Genomic DNA, 19,662 nt, shown 5'->3' with positions numbered 1-19,662 from the left:
CATTGGAGAATTGCAGCATTTTGTTGCATACTGCCCCCTACTGTACAAAAAACATAAAGCGCTTCCATGGCTGTCCGAATGTGCCCACCATTTGACACCTATTTAAACGTCATAAAGTGTAAACTGTGTAAAACTATTTTCAGTGACGATTGCTGTGTTGCGCATTCATTGCTTCATAAGAATTCATGAAAAAGAATGGACATTTTTTGAATGCATTCGTATGTTTATGAGAAACATAAAGGGTCAAAATACAAGGAAGGAAGGTTCGTCTTTCCAAACAAAATCACTTTTTGTTTGTGGGTTTTACGACATGTTGCAAAATGTGGGAAAGTCCAATACACAAATTATCTCAAGTTAACGTTATGTTAAAGGTAACATTTTCAAACACTGACGATCGGTGACGACAACATTTGGTTTAGAAAAAAGGACCAAATCCGCCGAATGTGGGCAAGAAGAATCGAGGCGGCGGCGCTCTTCTTCGTCTCGACTCCCTTAGCCAAAGTTTCTTCCTCTTGGAGTCCGTGTGACCTGCAAGCAAAAAAAAAAAAAAAAAGAGCCGTCGTATGAATTTTTAATATTTGAATTAATATTACTGTGTATAATATTTTCTTTGTGCAGGGGCACTGAACCTAATTCACATGATTACAACGATTAATCGATGTCATTACTGTAATTATTATAATTACAAAACGTCATTATAATAACAAAATAGGAGTCCTAATGTTCTCATGTGTAAATACTGTAATAATTTTGAAAATATGTTGAATAATTAAGTCATTGTTTTAAAAAAAATCACCTCTGCTGAGGCCGTACTCTCCTTCTTCCTCGTCCTCGTCGTCGTCCACAGCGGGATTCTGGGCCGAGCTCCTCAGGTACCGCTGGTTGTGCGAACCCGCGACGGGAATGAGATTGTGTCTGCGCCGGCGATGCTCGTCATCATCTGCTGGGACATCTGTTTAAGAACGAAACAAAAAAAATTTTTTTTTCATTCCTTCGGTCATCTCTTAATGACGAAATGATGACTGGTGGAGGGATACTTTATGGATGGATCTTTACGTCAACAACACTAAACACTGACACACGAACCATTGTAGCGTGAAAGATCATCAGGTGTGCCATGGGAATTTCACTGAATTCGCTTAATTGTTCTGAAAGTATAGCTCTCAGTTTAATCTATCCATGCTGACGATGAAGAGTCAAGCCCTGCTACAGTATTTGCGGGGAATGGCTACCGACCACTGCGACGAATAGTTAAAATTGGGAGTGTGCAGATGCCACAAGATGACAGCAAAGCCCTTAAAACCATGATCATAAGCCACCAACTCCACCCGTCTTGCAGACACGTATGCCTGAGGCAATTTGTGGAATTTGTGGTTAGTCATGTAAATAAAATGGAATTTGCTTATTGTTCCCTGGAGGTAATTGCCATTTATATTGAACTATTGGGAATTTCTCCATTGTGAGACTAATAAAGGTTTTCTTATCTTATCTTCTCATTGGTGGCTATTGTCTTCAAAGGAGCTAGCTTTACTAAGTACTTGTCAACATGGAGTGCCTGGAATAAATCACAAATTAGGAGCTAAAAATATAGGCAATATTTTAAAAATACTATATTGTTTACATGTTATGTCAGAATAAGAATATTTGGTCCGAACGAACCGTTAGATTTTAGGAAATCACCGTTTTGGATATAAAATGGCCAAGAACTACCTGTTACGTCACATCTGCGTTTTTATAGGCATGCAAACAGTGACACCAAGTGGCCACATGTGTTACATCTTTAAAAGTCGAAACACGCGTGACTTCCTCTTTCCGGTGTTCTTTTCCATGTGTTGCTTTTCATAAACTGAAATAAAACCAGTTTCCGTGAGTTGAAATAAAATTAAACTCATCTACTCTTTCATAATAGTTAATAATGTAATAGGAAGTTTGAGTCGAAAGGGTGCGCCACAGTACCGTGAACCACTTCATTAAAATGTGGAAAATAATGGGGCAAAAAAAAAATTAATGAAAGTATGTGTATCATGTAAACATTGCAAGTTGTGTAAAGCAAAAGAACAAGTGTCGTCCACAAAGTTTGTTATAAAATGATGACCGGACTATCATTTGACTAGCTCTGTCAATGTGGCCGTGGCTATGTGGTGCGTGGCTGTGGTGTCGCTTAGCAACAGCACTGCGCATGCGCGTCTGACATTTGACAGAAAATTAAATGCTCCTTGCACCTATGTAAGAATATAACCAGTATGAAGGAATGTGACACACCTGAGCAAGGGTGACCTACCCTTCCTCATCTTCATCACTCTGCATATACAGCGAGGCTCGTTACGTCATGACGCCACCCTGTCTGACTGTGCGTGACCTTGCAAACACACGCATGCAGTGAGTTCTCCCACACACGATGCAAAACAGGACTTTGCATTCTGATTTTGCTGAGGGCGTTTTCCAAAAACGTGCGCCGTTTACAACCCTCCGGGAAAAGGTCCACGCGGGAGAGGCAATTTTCCACGGGCCCTTTGGAGACAAGTTGTACTGGAGACGAGCTTTGTATCACCTTTCAAATTGATTTTAAGTGCCTTTTACAAAGGTAACAATACCAAAATTTGGCTACATTTTACCAAGCATATACTAACGTAGCACTATGCTTATTTTACAGTACAGTAGGTTAAGAAACCCGGTAATGCTGATACACCGCCACAAAGTGTCAGCGGCTGCTCTGTAAAACACATTTCTCTTCAAGGTGCGAGTATTCCCGTCTTATTTGGCAGTTTCTAGATCCGTATCAAAGAATCTTAAAACGAAGGAGTATTTTATTCGTTTTGAGTTTTTAGACTTAGTTGAAAAATGTTACTTAAACCATTGCCTGTAGGTGTGTTCGTTTGACCCTGTTTTTTTTTTTAGGGGGGGGGGTGCTGTATTGACTCATATCCCAGTTTATGTTGAAATGTGAAGGACAAGTAGTTTTACTTTAGTTAATTTCACCAACGATACTTGACATATAGAATTGCGGTACAGGATTAATCAATTCGTCAACCGTTACTTGATTATCCAATTAGTCAAAAACGAATCCACTATCAAATTCATTGACAGAAGTTTTGATCATGGATTAAAGTAGTCAAAGTCTTTGGAATTGTGGTATTGGAAATCTTTTTTTTTTTTTTTTTTTTTGCATCTAAAAAAATGTAAAAACAAAATATGCTTTTACTTAAGAAAACCGTAATGATTTTTTTTGTCCATATTCTGACATTTTATGGCCCAAACAAGTAAGCAAATTATAATCAATTCCAGTTTGTGCATTTTCTGCCCTGTTAATTTGACATTATTTCAATGTCCTGTCCTGTTTTCAATAGGTGGATAGAGGGAGCAAAAATTTGAATCTAACTCAACTAATTGAGAAAATAATTGACAGATACAATACAAACTGTAATGTTGGTAATGGTTTCAATGATGCTCGCAAGATTATTTATCCGCTTTACAGTATTTCCTCTTGGGACAATTTTTTTTTTTTGTGTTGAATGGAGCATTATTACCTTTGTAAAGGCAGTTTCGATGTCATGTAGCAAAGTGGCTGTTGTGTATGATAGAAAGCGCAGGCAGTCAAGAGCTCTGTGGCCAAGCGGTGAAGGTGATTCACCTGCACTGAGATGAACAAATGAGTTATTAGGTTAAACACGCATGATGATGAGCATTCGAACCAAAAAAGTATGATCCTCGGTGACGGCGTTTCAGGCAACGGGTTAAACAAAACCCAAAGTGTGAGAAGAAAACACACAGTGCGACTTGCGACAACCTTCTACACAACTACCAAGTCAAGTTTTATTGAACATTCACCTCCCGGTATTAATCAATGGGAGTTCAGAGTACAAAACACACATGGCGAGAGCGTGAACAGCTGGCCAGAGTCCAATCATGCGATGTGCTTTTTCATGAAGAAAAATAAATGCAACATGTTATTCACATTCATTCATCACACATGACGTCGGCTAACAGGTTAGCGAGGTGGAGTTAGATGACTTAAGACAGGGCTGAGGAACCATTTGTGGGGGGTATATTGAAAGTTTCACATGTTTTCAGAGCTGAAATTTCCACCACAGGTTACCCGACCCTGAATTAACGTGTTAAAGCTCTAGACATGCCCAAAAAAGAGTAATCTAAACAGGATAGAAAGATACCGATACATCACAGAATATTAAAAAAAAAAAAGATGCTTTGTATGTGTGTGTGTGCGTGCGTGCGTGCGGTGAACCGAGCAAGTCTGCATGGTAATAAATACACAACTAAAGAGAGGCTCCTCCCCCCGCCGAGAGGCAGCTGCAGCAGACACGGGTGGCGCTTTCGAGTGCGATGCTTTGGGCCAAAACACAATTGTTACTTGTTATTCAGTCTCAGGAGCTGCTCCTCACCGTTAACCGTTAGCGATTTGAGCTGGCCATCCTCCTCCACCTCCACGCGCTCCTGTCCGTTCTCCACCGTCCTGTCCACAAGCACACAGGTTCACTAACACAGCCGACTCCCATTCCAATTTCTTCGCTCCATAGTGGCATAAATTGGGATCTGCTCCTTATGCAGCCGAAAGAGGACAAATGATCAAAATGGGGAATCTTATGTTTGCAAGTCGCAAATTTATTGATTCATGTATTTTTGTGCTCTTTAATGCACAAGAGGCCACGTATATTTATTGGAAACTTTTGCCTTGAGAAAGCCTGATAGCTTCATGATAACAGACGGGCTACCAAATAGCACCAATTAATTGTATATTTCTTTTTTTTCTTGGTCCGAAACTCTGCGATCTCTCCAAATTACACAGAAAAAAAACACCTGTAATAAATCTAATCACCGTTTTAAAGCATAGGCAATAAAATATGGTTGAAATATGCTCCATTAGATGTGTGTTACAGTGAAACTCCTCTACAATGAAATCATGTTTGCAGCAAAAAAAATTCACACAGGTGACTTTTCACTATAGCAAATTTATATCAGATGCAAACACACACACACACACACACAAATGTATGTGTACTGTGTACTCTTTATTTTTATTCCAATAGTGCATAAGTATGAGCATACACTTATTTGACACTTCATATAGCCAGCGTAGAAAGAAAAGAAGGGAAAGAAATTGCAAAATTTACTAACGATAAATACTTCATGTACTACTGCACATGTGTAAACCAGTGTGGTGTTTGCCGTTGCCGTTTCCGAGCTAAGCAGTAGGAGTCGCTGTAGGCTGAGGTTGGATTAGACTTGCAGAAGGCTTGTTTTCGTTGTAGTGACTCTCATTGCGAGGCAAGAGCAGAGAAAAATATTTCATATAACGCAACAGGGGGATTTTTCGTTGTAGGGGGAGCAGAAAAGTGGGAATGGTTTAATGCATTCCGATTTTTTCACACTAGGGGGTATTTTCGCCCATGTAGGTTTCGTTGTAGAGGAGTTTCACTGTATCATATACTTGATTTTGGATATTCAGCATTCAGTCGGAATTGGAGACCTGAATCTCCATTTCAAATCTAGCCTTTTATGAATAAAATAAAATGACTGAAATACGTACCGCTTGGTGGTGATTTTTCTGCCATTGATGAACTTTGTAGAAGTAGACACCGATTTGAAGTTTCCCATTCCTCCACCGCCGCCTCCTCCGCCGCCGCCGAACGACGAGGTGAAGGAGGTGAACCCGCTGCCGCCCATGTCGCCAAATGCGTTAAAACCTGAACGAGGGAGACGGACGGACGGTGGGGACGTTGGGGGGTCGAAAAGCTCGAAAGAGATTCTCCGGGTTGGCATATGTACGCACCTGAGTCGAACGAGAACCCCCCGAAATCGAAGAGTCCGCTGCCTCCTGTTCGGGTTCGGGTAGACCCTCTGTGGCGAGTGTGCCCGATAAAGTCGTTGAATGGGTCATTGGCTTTAAAAAAAAAAAAAAAAAAAAAAAAAAAAATCACATTAAACATTTTTTGCTTTTTGGATGAGTATGTATAGTTCAGGGCGGCCCGGTAGTCCAGTGGTTAGCACGTCGGCTTCACAGTGCAGAGGTACCGGGTTCGATTCCAGCTCCGGCCTCCCTGTGTGGAGTTTGCATGTTCTCCCCGGGCCTGCGTGGGTTTTCTCCGGGTACTCCGGTTTCCTCCCACATTCCAAAAAACATGCATGGCAGGCTGATTGGACGCTCTAAATTGTCCCTCGGTGTGAGTGTGAGCGCGGATGGTTGTTGGTCTCTGTGTGCCCTGCGATTGGCTGGCAACTGATTCAGGGTGTCCCCCTGCCTACTGCCCGAAGACGGCTGGGATAGGCTCCAGCACCCCCCGCGACCCTTGTGAGGATCAAGCGGTTCGGAAAATGGATGGATGGATGTATAGTTCATTCTGAGCTGCATATATTGAAATATGTCACAATATTGCGAACCATTCTTGCTGCTTCGTGTTCACATCTGCGACCCACAATAGGGCTCACTATTTTTTCTGCCGTTCACATTTTCTATATGCAAATGATCCATTCTTGTGCATTTTGACATTCAAATCTGTATCCAAGGCATTTAACTAATCAACTAGACTTGCTGCTATTCATTTGCATCTGTGTGTATATATTAAACTGGGAATGTCATTTCTTTAAACACGACCTTTTACAGAAAAGCCGAAAATAAAAAGATATGCCCCCAAAAAATGAAGATACACAACTTACAGCTGCATAAACTGTTGTGTTGCCTTTGGAGGGTGCCAAAGGGGAAATGAGGGCAAACTGTCGCAGCATTGCAAATTATGTGCAGCAGATCAGCTACAGCAGGGGTGTCAAACTCATTTCACATTTTGGGCCGCATACAACCTCGGTAGATGTCAAGTGGGCAGGACTATTAAAATGATACCGTGTTCTGCTATAAATAACCAAAATATCATGTCTTTTGTTTTTGGTATAGTGAAGCACAAGAACATGAGGAAAATGTTCCAAAACATGTCATGAAACACCTTAGATTTCCTTAGACAAATGTGCAATGTACTTTTATCATTTCACATATATGCAATGCAACTGATCCTGACAAGTAATTGGTATTGAAAAATATAGTCATGCATTTTAAGATTAAACGAGATTTATAAAGAAAGGAATTTTGAAACCATTTACACATGTGCATATCAAATCTAAATGTAATCCCTGCCTAAACTTTACAAACTAAAGAGAAAACGGTGTGCCACTAGCGGATAATCCATGAATCGCATCTTATTAAAAATATTAATTCCGTGTCTTTTATGCATTTTATCACTTTTAAATGATGCTGCGGGCCTGATTGAGGACCTCAATGCTGATTTATGGAGTACATGAAGTAGTATGCAACGGTTTAAAAATAAAATCTTAAAATTCCTTCTTAACATGTTAACATGAAACGTGACATGTGTTTTTTTTTTCCACGTGTCGCCCGTTATTGCAATGCACTTTAATATGGTGGCTATTTTCGACAACATTCCAGCCAGATGATGTCAACGCTCCAGTTCATCCCCGCGCCTGTGGCCCAGCTCCATATTTAGAGCTGGGCTCGCCGTCCAGCAGGGGCAGGCATGCCTTCCACACGGGCGGGCCTTGCTCACCGGCCTCCTCTTCCTGCTGCCGGCGGTGTAAACTTTTAATACGCGGCTTTTTGGACGTCATCATCTGCACTACAGTGGCCGGGGATGATTTTTGCCTCTTGAAGGGATTTACAACAGCACCGAGGGCAAACAAAATGGTAGTCCGTTACCAGCTACGCATGTCGTCTTGCAGGTCCTGAGCTTTGAACCAAATGGTGGAGTTCAGTTAGGAAGAGTGCCAAACCCGAAAGGTCAACTTACTGGATAAAATCTATTTTTTTGCAGAGCCTCAGTATGATTATCGTCTGATGGTCATCATCACCCCCCCCCCCAATTTGCTTGAGCTGATTATTAAATCATGGTTTATCTGCCTTTATTTCAGTGTGAGACCCACCTATAAGACCAAAACTTATAGAAGTATTCAGATTAATTTATGGATTGTTTGTCTTAAAAAAAAAAAAAAAAAAAAAAAAAAGGGAAAATAGTCAAACTAAATCGCAATGACCAATTCGGAGAAAAAAAAAAATCTCAATTAGATAATTCTTTTTCAAAATGTTTCAGCACAACTAGTTGCCCAGCCCAAAATGAAGCAAAAAAAATAAAAAAATAAAAAATACCCCCCCCCCCAAAAAAAACCCCTCAAAACGTGTGATTTGGTGCACTCTTACCGAAAAAATCTGCAAAGGGATCTCTGCCGCCAAAGAATTCCCGGAAGACATCCTCAGGATTTCGGAATGTGAAGCCGTAGCCGCCAAAGTGATTGTTGTGGCCTCCTGGGTGACAAAAAAAAAAAAAAAAAGGGGCACTGATCAATTATGAAATGCACTTTTGGGCAGTTTTTTTTTTCCTGGCTCAATTTCTGGCTATTCTGATTTCTATGTGGACTGGCTCGAACAAATCACTCTTTTTGAGGCATTACCACAAATGTTGTCGTTGTAAAAAGTCATTTTCTGACATCATTGGCAATTTTGATGGAAATACAAACACAATGTAGTTCGAATTGGGGATGGCCATAGTCCCTCAACACAAGATGTCGTTCATTTGACTCAAGCGTGTGCACAATGACGCAGTGTTGGTCTCCTTACCTCCGCCCCCGCCGCCTCCTGCAGACAGCCCTTGTTTGCCGTATTTGTCATAAATATTCCGCTTGTTTGCTACGTGGGAATGATGAGACGGACATAAATGTGTGAGGAAATAATCAATGCTGTATATTTTGTTTTATTTGATTGAACGTTCCCCTCACCATCTGAGAGCACCTCGTAAGCCTCGGCCAGCTCTTTGAACCTCTTCTCAGCCTCCTCCTTGTTTTCGGGGTTCTTGTCCGGGTGCCACTTTAGCGCCTGTTTTCTGTACCTGGAACACAACAACAAATCCAGATTAAAGATGAGGGAAGGAATGGGAATAGTCCATGTATAGACCCCGGAAAGGGCCAAAATGAACCTTCAAAAAAAGAAAGCTTTAAACCAAATTGGCAGACCTCTTATAGTTTTTTTGGACAAGGGTTTTGAAGATTTTTTGGGGAGGTCTACTCATGATAGACATGCCAACCAAATTCAATGCGGCAAACTGCCTTGATTTCGTGGAGCTTAGTTCTTCAGAGTTTTGTGTTTTATGTTGGGTCATTAAACGTCACTAATGACAAAAACTCAAGTACTTAATTTCTAGGAAACATGGTTCCGTTTGGTAGCAATTGGACAAAATCTCAAGTCGTTATTTTTTCACGATTCTTTGCAAATAGCCAAAACGGCCACTTCAAAATAAAAGTTCATGTTACGTAGTAAAACTGGCTTCAACTGTGGATTTTGAATTAAAAGTGAAGTGACTGAGCTAATAATTTTAAAAACAGATACCATAATATTTTGGACTTTTTTCAACAGATGGGAACTCCTTTGGTTCAAATGAATTTATTTGGCCGCAGAACAAAAAACAACAATAAAAAAAAAAAACACAGACAGCCTACATCCTCCCGAACATGAGCAACAAGGTCAGTCAACATGGACGCCTGTTTTGCGTTGCATCACGACCCGTGCCGGGTTAGCGGTTTGTGAAGCCGCCGCGGACCACATGAAAGGATCGTGAGTCAACTGGACTCCCTTACGTCGAATTATTGTAAAGTTATTCTGTGTGTCGGGTGTTTGCCGGAAAATTCACAGTTGTTCTGTATGCCAGTTGCTGCTCAAGAGGCATCGTAATAATCAGACAAGATGGGACCGAAGCCCAGGCTAATTGGAGCGTGCTACGTGGGGTCAAGAAAGTTTTGCAGAGGAGAGCCCGACATCTTTTTTTAGCGTGTGGGGGAGGAGCTAAGTTTAGCCCAGCTCCTCCATGAAGCGTCTCCAGTTGGTCCAGAATGCTGCTGCTCGCCTCTTGACAGTCAAGGGGGGCCTAATTTTAAAAAGACGTACAAGTGTGAGGCTATACTCTTATGAGTACCAGTCAAGAGTACTCTTCACTGGCTCCCTATACATTTTCGAGTCCTTTTTAAGATCCTATTACTCGTTTTCAAATCTTTTAAATAGCCTCACACTTGTACGTCTTTTTAAAATTAGGCCCCCCTACCAAGGACGTACTTGTACGTCTAAGTCTTTTTTTTTTTTGCGTCATAGAGAGGAGGAGGGTCTGATGCAATCTGTGAATGAAAATAAGCCGTTTGCATTGTAAATCATGTAAAAACGCGACCAGTAGGTGGCAGTGGTGCCTCACGTGCTTGAAATGTATGCTTTTACAAAAAGCTCGTTTTCTCCTTTTTTTTTTGTCCATGAATCGCCATTTTCATGAAACTTAGCCATTTTGTAATGCCGATTGCTGAAGAATGGAAAAAGATAGAAACATTGCTGCTGAAAGAAGAGAGTCCAAACTTTATTTTGGTAGGCTCCATGTTTATATAACATTAAAACCAAACATTCTGTGGGCCTTGCAAGATCAGTCAAAATCCAGTAAAACGCTGGGATTGAGGGGGTTGCTCCAGTGAAAATGGCTGGCATTGAATGAGTTAAGATAGGCAATGAAACATTTTGGCGGATGCGTCGATAGATTTTTTTTTTCCATCTTCATTGTCATTGTTTGACACAGTTCTACACCTAAGAACTACCGGAACTAGAAATAATGCAGAGGCTCACCTCCCAAGTGTCAATATGAGTCAGTGGTAAACAATGCCAATGCCAAGGCTGTTTCATACTTGCACTGAGAGGAGAGCGTCTTCGCAGAAGACAATGTATAAAACATGTCAAACGACAATATAACTCAGGCATGTTTGCGGCGTGTTCTGTGAAAAATGCACTATTGTTACTGCGGCTCACTGAGAAGTTGTGATTAGCTTTGTGGATGGAAAGAATAGATTGTATTTGTTCAATAAAGGTTGGGAAACACTGGACTACGCCTCGTTCGTTGAAATTCTGGTCACACGCCTTGGTGTTGGAATGCGACTTGTCAATCGACAACCCCCTGTCAAGAGGGACAGGCATTTTTCAGATCTGCATTTGACACTGAACGGGCAATTTCATATCTGAATTCGACGCAGAATTAGCAGGGGAAAAAAGGCAATTTCCTCTATTGTGGTCAAGTAATGAAAGCATGTCCTCTCTAGACAGCTGTCATCGTAGAGCACACTTACGCTTTTTTGATGTCGGCTTGCGTTGCATTTTTGTGTACTCCAAGTATCTGGTAGTACTCCACCATGGCTCAATCGGGACAATGAGAGGCTCCTGTGTGGAGAGACAAGCGGGGTTGGGAGTCGAGTTTTCAAAAGAGAAGCGGTGACTGGCATTCGCTCACGCTGAACGACTCCAAAGTAGCAGCGCAAACAGTGCAAAAAAGCTCAAGCTCAACCGTGGGCCCCGAGGTTATGAAACAATAAATCATGTCCGTGGAGCAGCACCAAGAATGAAGCGTGTTGAACTTATGACAAGTCGCAACAGCTCTCTCTCTCTCACACTCACATGCACGCACGCACACACACACACGAAGCTGTACATCCAAATGTCTGCTTTTTTTTTTTTTTGGTTCCCAACATTGCATCGGGCAAGAACGGCGCGTTTCCCGACAGACCGTAGAAACGACATCTGTTGAGCAAACGTGTCAAGGGATACACAAGTCTCTGCGATGTTGACCTTACAGAAATAGCGCTTCAATCTGACATCTTCCGCGATATCCAGCTAAATGACAGTGAGCGCACGCGCGGACACAAACACACACACACACACACACACGCACACACACAGTTGTCATAGTGAAAGGATACACAAGGTTCGACTGTTTACACTGCAACGCTTGTCGTGCCCTGTTTTGCTCACTATTTATATCAGTGGCCTTTGCGGTTAGATTGTGTTTGTGTTACGAGCACGTGGGGGGATTTTGGGGGCCGGGGGGAGGGCGCTGGGGGATTTGGGCAGTGGCAGTGTAAGGTGGGCCATTTTATGTTGCTCATATGCTAACTGTTTATTCATTAGCATTGCATCTTGCCCCCCCCCCCCCCACTCAAAAAAATAGATTTTCCCCAGGTTTCTGATTGGCTAAAATGGAAGACTTGAATTAAATATGGCGGAGAAGGCTCCACGGCGGTATCTGTCATTCTGGTCTTCATTTGTTCAACTTGGGATATATACAGTCTTCCGGTAGTTATTGGTCATACAATATTGTGAGCGAACATTTCAATTAGTGCCGTGACCCGGATTCGAATTGGAATTGCTGCATTTGCTGCAGTGTTTGCCAAAAGATCAAGTTTTTGTTGAGTAACCTTTAGCCTAATCTAACAAAACCATTTGCTGAATTCATTAACTCATTCAGTACCAGCCAATTCTAGACCAAGTCTGAAAAGACGTTTTAAAACGTCTTTGGGAGTGAATGAGTTAACATACTGTATGTTATTATATATTCATGTTATAATATACTGTATTTTCAGCACGATAAGGCGCTCCGGAGTATAAGGCGCTCCTTCATTGAATGGGCTATTTTAAAACTGTTTCCATATATAGGGTGCACCGCATTATAAGGCGCATAGAATAGAAGCTACAATAGTGGCTGCGGTTGCATTATGCATCCACCTGATGGCGCTACACTGAAGGAATACAATAAAATACAGCTTTTATATTGTGCTTTCATAACCGCTGCAGCTGTAACAAAGCGCTTCACAGAACATTTCAAATACTACATCCAAGAAATCAGAATAGTGATCCATATATATATATATATATATGTATATATACGGTGCAACTTTTGAGAAAAGTGAATGCTTGTAGGTGCGGAAAATACAGTACATTATATTATTTGTAGTTTGTCATATGTTTTATGTGCTCCGTGATAGGGTGGTGACCAGTGTACCACGTTTTACACAGTCAGCTGGGATATGTTCCTGCTCACCGACAACCCGAATGAGGATAAGCACGAAAGAAAATGAATGGCACATCACAGAACAATCTTGTGCTCCACTTTTGGTCGCGACATTATTGACACAAACAAGGCAAGCTCGCGCTTCGCGTGAGTGTAGAATAAAAGCAGAGCGGCCTCATTCTGAAAGTCACGTGACCATCAAGGTAGATGGTTGAAGGAAAGGTCTGTAGGCAAAATGGCTGCTGGTGATGAACTAAGCTTGGTTGTTAGCAGCTGTCTTATCTAGCCTTCACTCTAATAACTCACAACGCTGCGACAACAAATGTAATATTAGTGAGCAAAAGCCTTTTTATTTCTTACCACCAAAAGCACAACAGATGTGGCATCTGTACAGCTGGTGATTTAAGTTTAAAGAGAAATGACCATGAATAAAATGTGTTGTCATTACACACACAAAATTGTATTTTTTTTCCCCCATCAAAACATGATTCACGTTAGTTGTGTAAGCCTGTGCTGGATGACAAGCATTTTTCTGATAAGACTCATCCTTCAGGATGCAATCGCAGCAACAGAAAACCCCAAAACGGGGTAGAGCGCTCAAAATCAGCAAAAATTTAACAAACAAGATGTTGGAGCCACAAGGCCAAAAACTAAGTACGAAATCTCAAAAATATACAGCATTACAATGACTTTTAAAAAAATACAATAATATATAGTAAAAATGCAACTTTTATTTGACAACTTTGTTGTTGCAAAGTTACAACTTTAAAAAAAAAAAAGCTGTAGTATATTTTCCCTCAAAACACATGGGAGTTTAGCTGACAGAAATTACATTTTTACTTTTACTATTAATTCATTTTGAGCTTTATAAAAATTATAGAATTTAAAACTAAACCTTTTTTTCTTAAGTTGTTTTTCCGTATGACCACGTTTTAAATTATTCCTATAAAATTTACTATTTTAATCTGAAATTTTTGTTTTCGAGCAGAATTTTCTGGAAAATGACGTCAGAAAGACAGCTCAACATGTCACATCTGTAGTTGTCATATAAAGTGGGAGGGGAACTATCAGCTTAAAATTAACTTCGAGAAACGTCTGATAGGAGTCGAAACAACATTTTAATCGTGAATGAATTCACCAGAGTCTTATTATTAGAGGATAACTTCTCCGCCACGAAGTAGCGAGAAACGTTACGTAAATTAATGACGTTGTAAAGTCTTGCTTGCAGGTCGACACATTGAAGTAGCCCCGGTTTGAATAGTAAAACATTTTTATATTTTCTTTGTATGAATACAGCAAACGAATAAACTGTTATGACTAATTCAAACCGTGCTCGTTCTTCTCTTTTTATTTATTTACTTGCAGTGTTTCAAGCTAGCTCCGGTTGGTTTTATCCGTCGCATGAGTTGAAAATTAAAAAAATAATAAATTAACGTAGATTGAGACACTGCCGTAAATAGGCGCCATAAGTACACAAACAACGGTTCTCGTAACACGTCCACTCACTTGGTTGGATGATGGAAACTGATTCGACCTCACGGAGCTCTGGTAACCGCTTCGAATTTCCGTTTGGAGGACTAGCAGCAGCCGATGACAACGCGAGGCTGCTGGTGGTACGCAGCTGACCTACTGGAAATGTGGTGCTGTCGTTGCGTTCACGAACCGTCAGAGATTCGCCTAAAACCCACAGCTAAAGTTATTTTGCTTTACCGTAGGCAGTCAATAGTTATAAGCTGTCAAAATTCTCTGTATAACAAGTCTGTCTTTTTACTGGAATTTCTTTTACTCCCGATGTCACCTCTAAGTAGGACATCTGACACTTACGTTTCCTACGAGGGGTAAATAAAGGTAGCACGCCTTTCAGTGTCGACTGATCTTTTTGCGCATCTGTGATGACGCACGAGACGAGGACGCAATGTGACCCCCTTTAACGTCCCAACGTCGAATGAAGTTTAAAAATTATCATGAAAAACATTCATAAAGTGACGACAATCGGTCTCTGTACAAGCATCGGTAGGTTACCTGCGCCACTTGTGCACCGAGGAAAAGAGACCATCTGGGTCCATACATTTTGTGCAAAGTGAGTACTTGAGCATTTGAACACTATTTGAACAATGCAGAAACCAAAATGCGTGGATTGCAAACAATAAGAAAAAGTTAGCTTTACCTACGCGATACAAATCTGTCAAATTCTACGTTAAGTCACATGGCTGGGAAGGGGGTTCTATTTTTTTTAAAGAATAAAGTCAATGGTATTCTTTTCCTTAAGAAAATATGTAAAGAGTCTTTGAAGTGACACTCACGTTGATTTCCGATGTGAAACGAAGGTCGTCCCTGCCGTTTTGGTTGACAGGAGCTCGTCTTGGCAGGCGAGAGCTTTGAAAATGACAAACAGCCTTGAATTACAGAGGACCTCATTGGCGGCTGGAACTGATTAGACCCCAATCACTACAAGCGGAATAAAAATCATTCACGACTTATTAGAAACGTGGCTACCCCTCACAAGAAATTATCAAGTATTGCTATAACACTTCAATGTATTACAAAATTAATGCCATAGACATGCATTTTTCTGTTCTTATCGGTGCAGTTATAGCCTGTGGCCACTAGAGGGTAGCAAACCCCAAGAAAAGAACCTCCTCGGTTAGGATTCTCAGGATTTGTGATTTGTGCTGTAATTTAGTTTTAGGGAGAGGTGGAAACGGTTTCCTGGCGTCGTAATATGTCTGACATGCTTTCGTCAAAATACCTGAAGTTAAAAATATGTAATATCACAATTTTCACCCTTTTATGCTACTTTGATGAGGGTGTCCTGCTGGAAAGGATAAAACACTTGTAGCAGTTGATTAAGAAAAAAAAAACAGCAGCTTTGTGAAGTTTTGCTTGAAGACAAAGACTAAAAGCTTTAATTTGCCCTTAAAATGCTTTCACCGGCGGGCTAAAGTGTATTAGATGCCGTCGATGATTCACAGCATCCCACATTAACTTTGTCAGTTATAATCCATCACCGGGTAATAGTCCGGAATAAATCTCAGGGTAATTGAGATGAATCCCTCATTTCAATGACAAGTCGGCTTTTTTAAGACCCAATTACTACTTTGAGTCGCACATGGTGAAGCTTTGGGGGCTCCTGAGATATGAGATGTTGCAGAGAAGAGAGGAGGAGATGGCGTGGGTCCAAAAAAGCGATGGATGGCTGTGAGTGGATTTATGACAAACGCACACAAGCTTTAATTTGTGCCTGGTCCGGTAATGCATCTCAAGGCCAGAATAGTTCTGCTCAGTGTTTCTTAACTGGATGTTTCTTTAATTATATGTCAGAGGCCATAAAGAGCCAGGACAAATCTGCCCCCCCCCACCCCCTTCCTTGCTTTATGTCAGCACCCTTACTTGAAATACAAGAAGAGAAAGCTGAGAAAAAAAGAAAAGTGGATTTATTCATTTCCATACACTCTGTTTTCGCTACGCGGAACAATTCTAACCACATGACACAATCTCTCGCTCTCTTTCTCTCACACACACACACGCAGAGCAAGGAAACCTGTACAAATACTGAAGAAACAATGAATCATACAAGAGAACATGTACATATTCACAAATACGTCATCCCGCTGAATAAATCCGCCTTAACAAAAACCTTGTTCGCTGCTGTGGCTATGACACGCTAGGAATATTTTAAGAAATCACAAATGCTGTCGTGGCGCACACTTCACAGTCCCTCTATTCTTGTATTGCCCTTTTTTTTTATAATATAGTCTATGTGATGCCACTTCATCTTTGGTGGAAAAAAAAAAAGATATACACTACAAAGCGCTAATGTTGCTTTTGCACTGCTCAGCATTATTAGCCTTGGTTTAGGGCTCATCTGCCTTAAAAAAACCCACATTGCCACACTATTTTGTCTTAGTTGGTTGTGTAATGTGCAATGCACGCCTTTAGATATGAATTTAAATCATTTCGTGACCAAACTTGTAACTGAAATCACTTGAATTACAAATCATCATTCCGCACTGAAATAAAAGGAAATGCCATCAATACATTCAATTAAAAATTACAATTTAAAAAAAAAACGTTTATGTACTGAGAAAAAAAATTGCTCTGAAAGTCATGACATAAAAAGAATGGAACAATTCTTTTTGTGTCAAACTTTGCATCAATTGAATGATTATGCGGCTGCCAGCCTGGGCCACCTAGAAAAAGTATTTAAAAAAAAAAAGACACATGGAGATACTGTACATGAATGTGTGTACAGTCTAAACTACAGCTCTTCTATGATCCTCGCAGAGGATAAAGAATATGAGTGCAGCTATTATGATAGTGAATGTCCAATTCCCATCTGCGCCCTTTGTGTTCAAATATCGGTTGCTTAAAGAGTTATGAATGAGTTTCCCCAATAGGTTTCGCGTTAGCATTAAGATATCCGACAAAAGGCTAATCCGTGTAGAAGTCAAAGTCTTTTGTGTTCATGTTGGGAGGATTTCAACACTTCCACACCAAAATGTAATTTATTTTTTTTATGTATATTCCAGGCTGAAGGAGTTATAACGTAAATAGAAGAAACTAAAGACTGAAATCTTGCAGCATAAGGGGGGGGGGGGGGGGGGGGGGATGCCATTTGGTGGATAGATATAACAATTCCGTAAGGGGGGTTCTTGACTGTCTTGACATTTCTTTGTTTTATATCTATGGCCGAGTTTTCTACCCTGTTTTTCCCTAAAAAAATCTGAAATGGAATTCCGACTTTACGATTGCATTAGTGTCAATTAGCGATCAGGCGAGTACTTGTCATACTTGCGCAAAAGCATCAACAGAAAGTAGGCGTTGTGCAGCGGAAAAATGACCATTCGTTGTTTTTGTTTCCTGATGAGCTAATTTGAATTTAACTGAAAGAAAAAAAAAACAACAACTTTTTCTTAAATAGCGACTATGCCCTATTAAAGCGAGGCCGGTCGTCCATTGGCGCTCAACACGCATTCAGCACGCGCACACGCATACACACACATCCCCCCCCCCCCCCCCCAAAAAAAAACCTCAGCAAATTCAGTGCACGCCGTAGCCTCAGCTTAGCTCGAAGCCGGACGACGACTCGATGGCGTAGAGCAGCTTGTTCCTCATCTGGTGCTGACTGTAGAACTCTGGCAGCTTGAGCAGGTTCATGCAGGTGCTGGCCGTGGGAAGCCGGTCCAGGTCGGTGCCGCCGTTGTGGACGCAGAATGCCGGGTACAGCTCCTTGGATTAAAAAGATTTGTCACAGTGAATGCCTCAGAGACCGAAAGCCAAGTCATGATTTATTTATTTTCATGCGAGCATAAACCTGACCTGCAAGGCCAAAACATTTACCGGTATGTGTAATAAATCTGATACAGTGATAATTTTACAGTTTGAGCCCTGCGATTCCCAGGGACTTGCTGATCAGAAAAGTACGAGTCCCATTATGCATTTAGAGTTGGTCTACTTCTTCAATTGCTCAATTTGATAATAACACAACAACGATATACATTGATAAGAGGTTTATTTCCTATAAACAAATGCAAAAATTTAAATAATTCAGGCATACAAGATTTGCTGAGGAATAGGTTCTTATTTCATGCCATGGTTCAGTCTTTGAATTAATAAATTCTCTTTATTCTGCTTCCAATGATGCAAGGCTTTCTCAAAGTCACCTTATCATGGCAAAAAACGATCCGACTTTAGCCGCTTCCTCTGTGATATCTCCGCAATAAACCTTCGCAACACTTGTTTTAACATTACACAACTTGGCAATCGTCTGCCGATCTCGTCTCGCGAGAACGGAAATCTCGTTAAATCACGCGAGATTACTGAACGCGAGATCAAAACAACAATGGCGGCGATGGTCAAACTGCGATCGTTGCTGGAAAAAAAGATTTACCGTCGTTTTTTTTTTTTTTCAAAAACGCACATTATTTGGAACTTGGAACTTTATTGTTTGGATTTGTTTTAAAAAGAAATACATTGAACGAAGACTTAAAAAAAAAAATTGCATGAGAAAAAAAATGGGAATGTAATTATTTTTCAAAACTGTTCAGTTCTGCGCCCCCGCTACATTGATCACTGTACAAGGTATACATGCATTTAGGAAGGAGAACGCACTTTAACCTAGCGGGGGAATGCTCATTTCATTTTTTCTTTTTTTTTTTTCCTTCCTCATCTGCCGACTGTGACATTGAGCCTTTCCATCACGAGCGGCCGCGATTTCCTCCCCGCTCTTTCAAGTCAGCAAATACCCTATCATCCCGATTAAATGGCTCTTCGGGGGCTCAACCGCGACGACCCCATTTTGCCGTCAATTACCGTATTAAACTATCGTTGCTTATTGAGAACGCGTCGTTACGGCGGCGATCGTTCCCAAGGAGAGGGTCAGGAGGAAGAAAAAAAAAAAGGTGCAGTTTCCATCATCTTTTTTAAATGGCTCTGCCTGACAGCACCTATATCTCCGCTAATGAATCCCGGGCTCCTTTCACGACAGCTAATTAAGGCGGAGCTGGTTCCGGCCGGGGGGGCCGGGTCACGGGGTTGCCCCCGCCGACCGCAAATTAACACCCGTAAGAGGGAGGATCGCCCACTCGTGCTGGCCAAAGTCAAACGGATTAAAAAGGAGGAGGCGACCGAAAGGTAACAGCGGGGATTTTTTTTATTTTTTTTTAAAAAGAGTTTGGGTCCTTTGCGTGCTCCCGCAGGACAACCGTAAAGTTTGAGAAAGCTAATGAGACCAATAAAAATGATACAATCCCAATGGACGTCGGTTGATACTTCCCAAAGCGTTCGA

General features: G+C 41.1%; 2 protein-coding genes across 3 annotated transcripts in view; both read right to left on the bottom strand.

The window, feature by feature from the left end:
- Positions 1-60: 60 nt before the first annotated feature.
- On the bottom strand, positions 61-14,708 carry dnajb6b (DnaJ heat shock protein family (Hsp40) member B6b). Its single transcript, XM_086102277.1, has 10 exons — positions 14,382-14,708; positions 11,161-11,251; positions 8,791-8,900; positions 8,633-8,701; positions 8,216-8,320; positions 5,789-5,899; positions 5,546-5,702; positions 4,401-4,471; positions 797-952; positions 61-528 (listed from the first exon to the last, which is right to left on the bottom strand). Exons 2-10 carry the CDS (start codon positions 11,223-11,225, stop codon positions 416-418), a joined length of 957 nt encoding a protein of 318 aa, XP_085958403.1. The 5' UTR covers positions 11,226-11,251; positions 14,382-14,708; the 3' UTR covers positions 61-415.
- A 1,582-nt stretch (positions 14,709-16,290) lies between these two features.
- Positions 16,291-19,662, bottom strand: part of ube3c (ubiquitin protein ligase E3C) — a 32,959-nt gene continuing 29,587 nt past the window's right edge. For both annotated transcript variants that reach the window (XM_086102129.1, XM_086102128.1), the window contains exon 24: positions 16,291-18,104. In XM_086102129.1, the coding sequence (XP_085958255.1) occupies positions 17,934-18,104 (171 nt within the window). In that variant the 3' untranslated portion in view covers positions 16,291-17,933. The remainder of the gene's footprint in view (positions 18,105-19,662) is intronic.

This window comes from Hippocampus guttulatus, chromosome 21 (genome assembly GCF_054856545.1).
Source record: "Hippocampus guttulatus isolate MCC_2025c chromosome 21, RoL_Hgut_1.0, whole genome shotgun sequence".
NCBI lineage: Eukaryota > Metazoa > Chordata > Actinopteri > Syngnathiformes > Syngnathidae > Hippocampus > Hippocampus guttulatus.
The sequence above is the reverse complement of the archived record's forward strand: the minus strand, read 5'-3'. Positions and strand labels throughout refer to the sequence as shown.

Bases quoted from the DNA above. Each gene is read 5' to 3' on its own strand.
- dnajb6b (XM_086102277.1), bottom strand. From the start codon at position 11,225: ATGGTGGAGTACTACCAGATACTTGGAGTACACAAAAATGCAACGCAA. The intron at 4,472-5,545 runs GTACGTATTTCA...GCTTGTGGACAG, and splicing joins AGAAAAATCACCACCAAGCG to GACGGTGGAGAACGGACAGG. The intron at 953-4,400 runs GTGAGGAGCAGC...GTTCTTAAACAG, and splicing joins CAAATCGCTAACGGTTAACG to ATGTCCCAGCAGATGATGAC.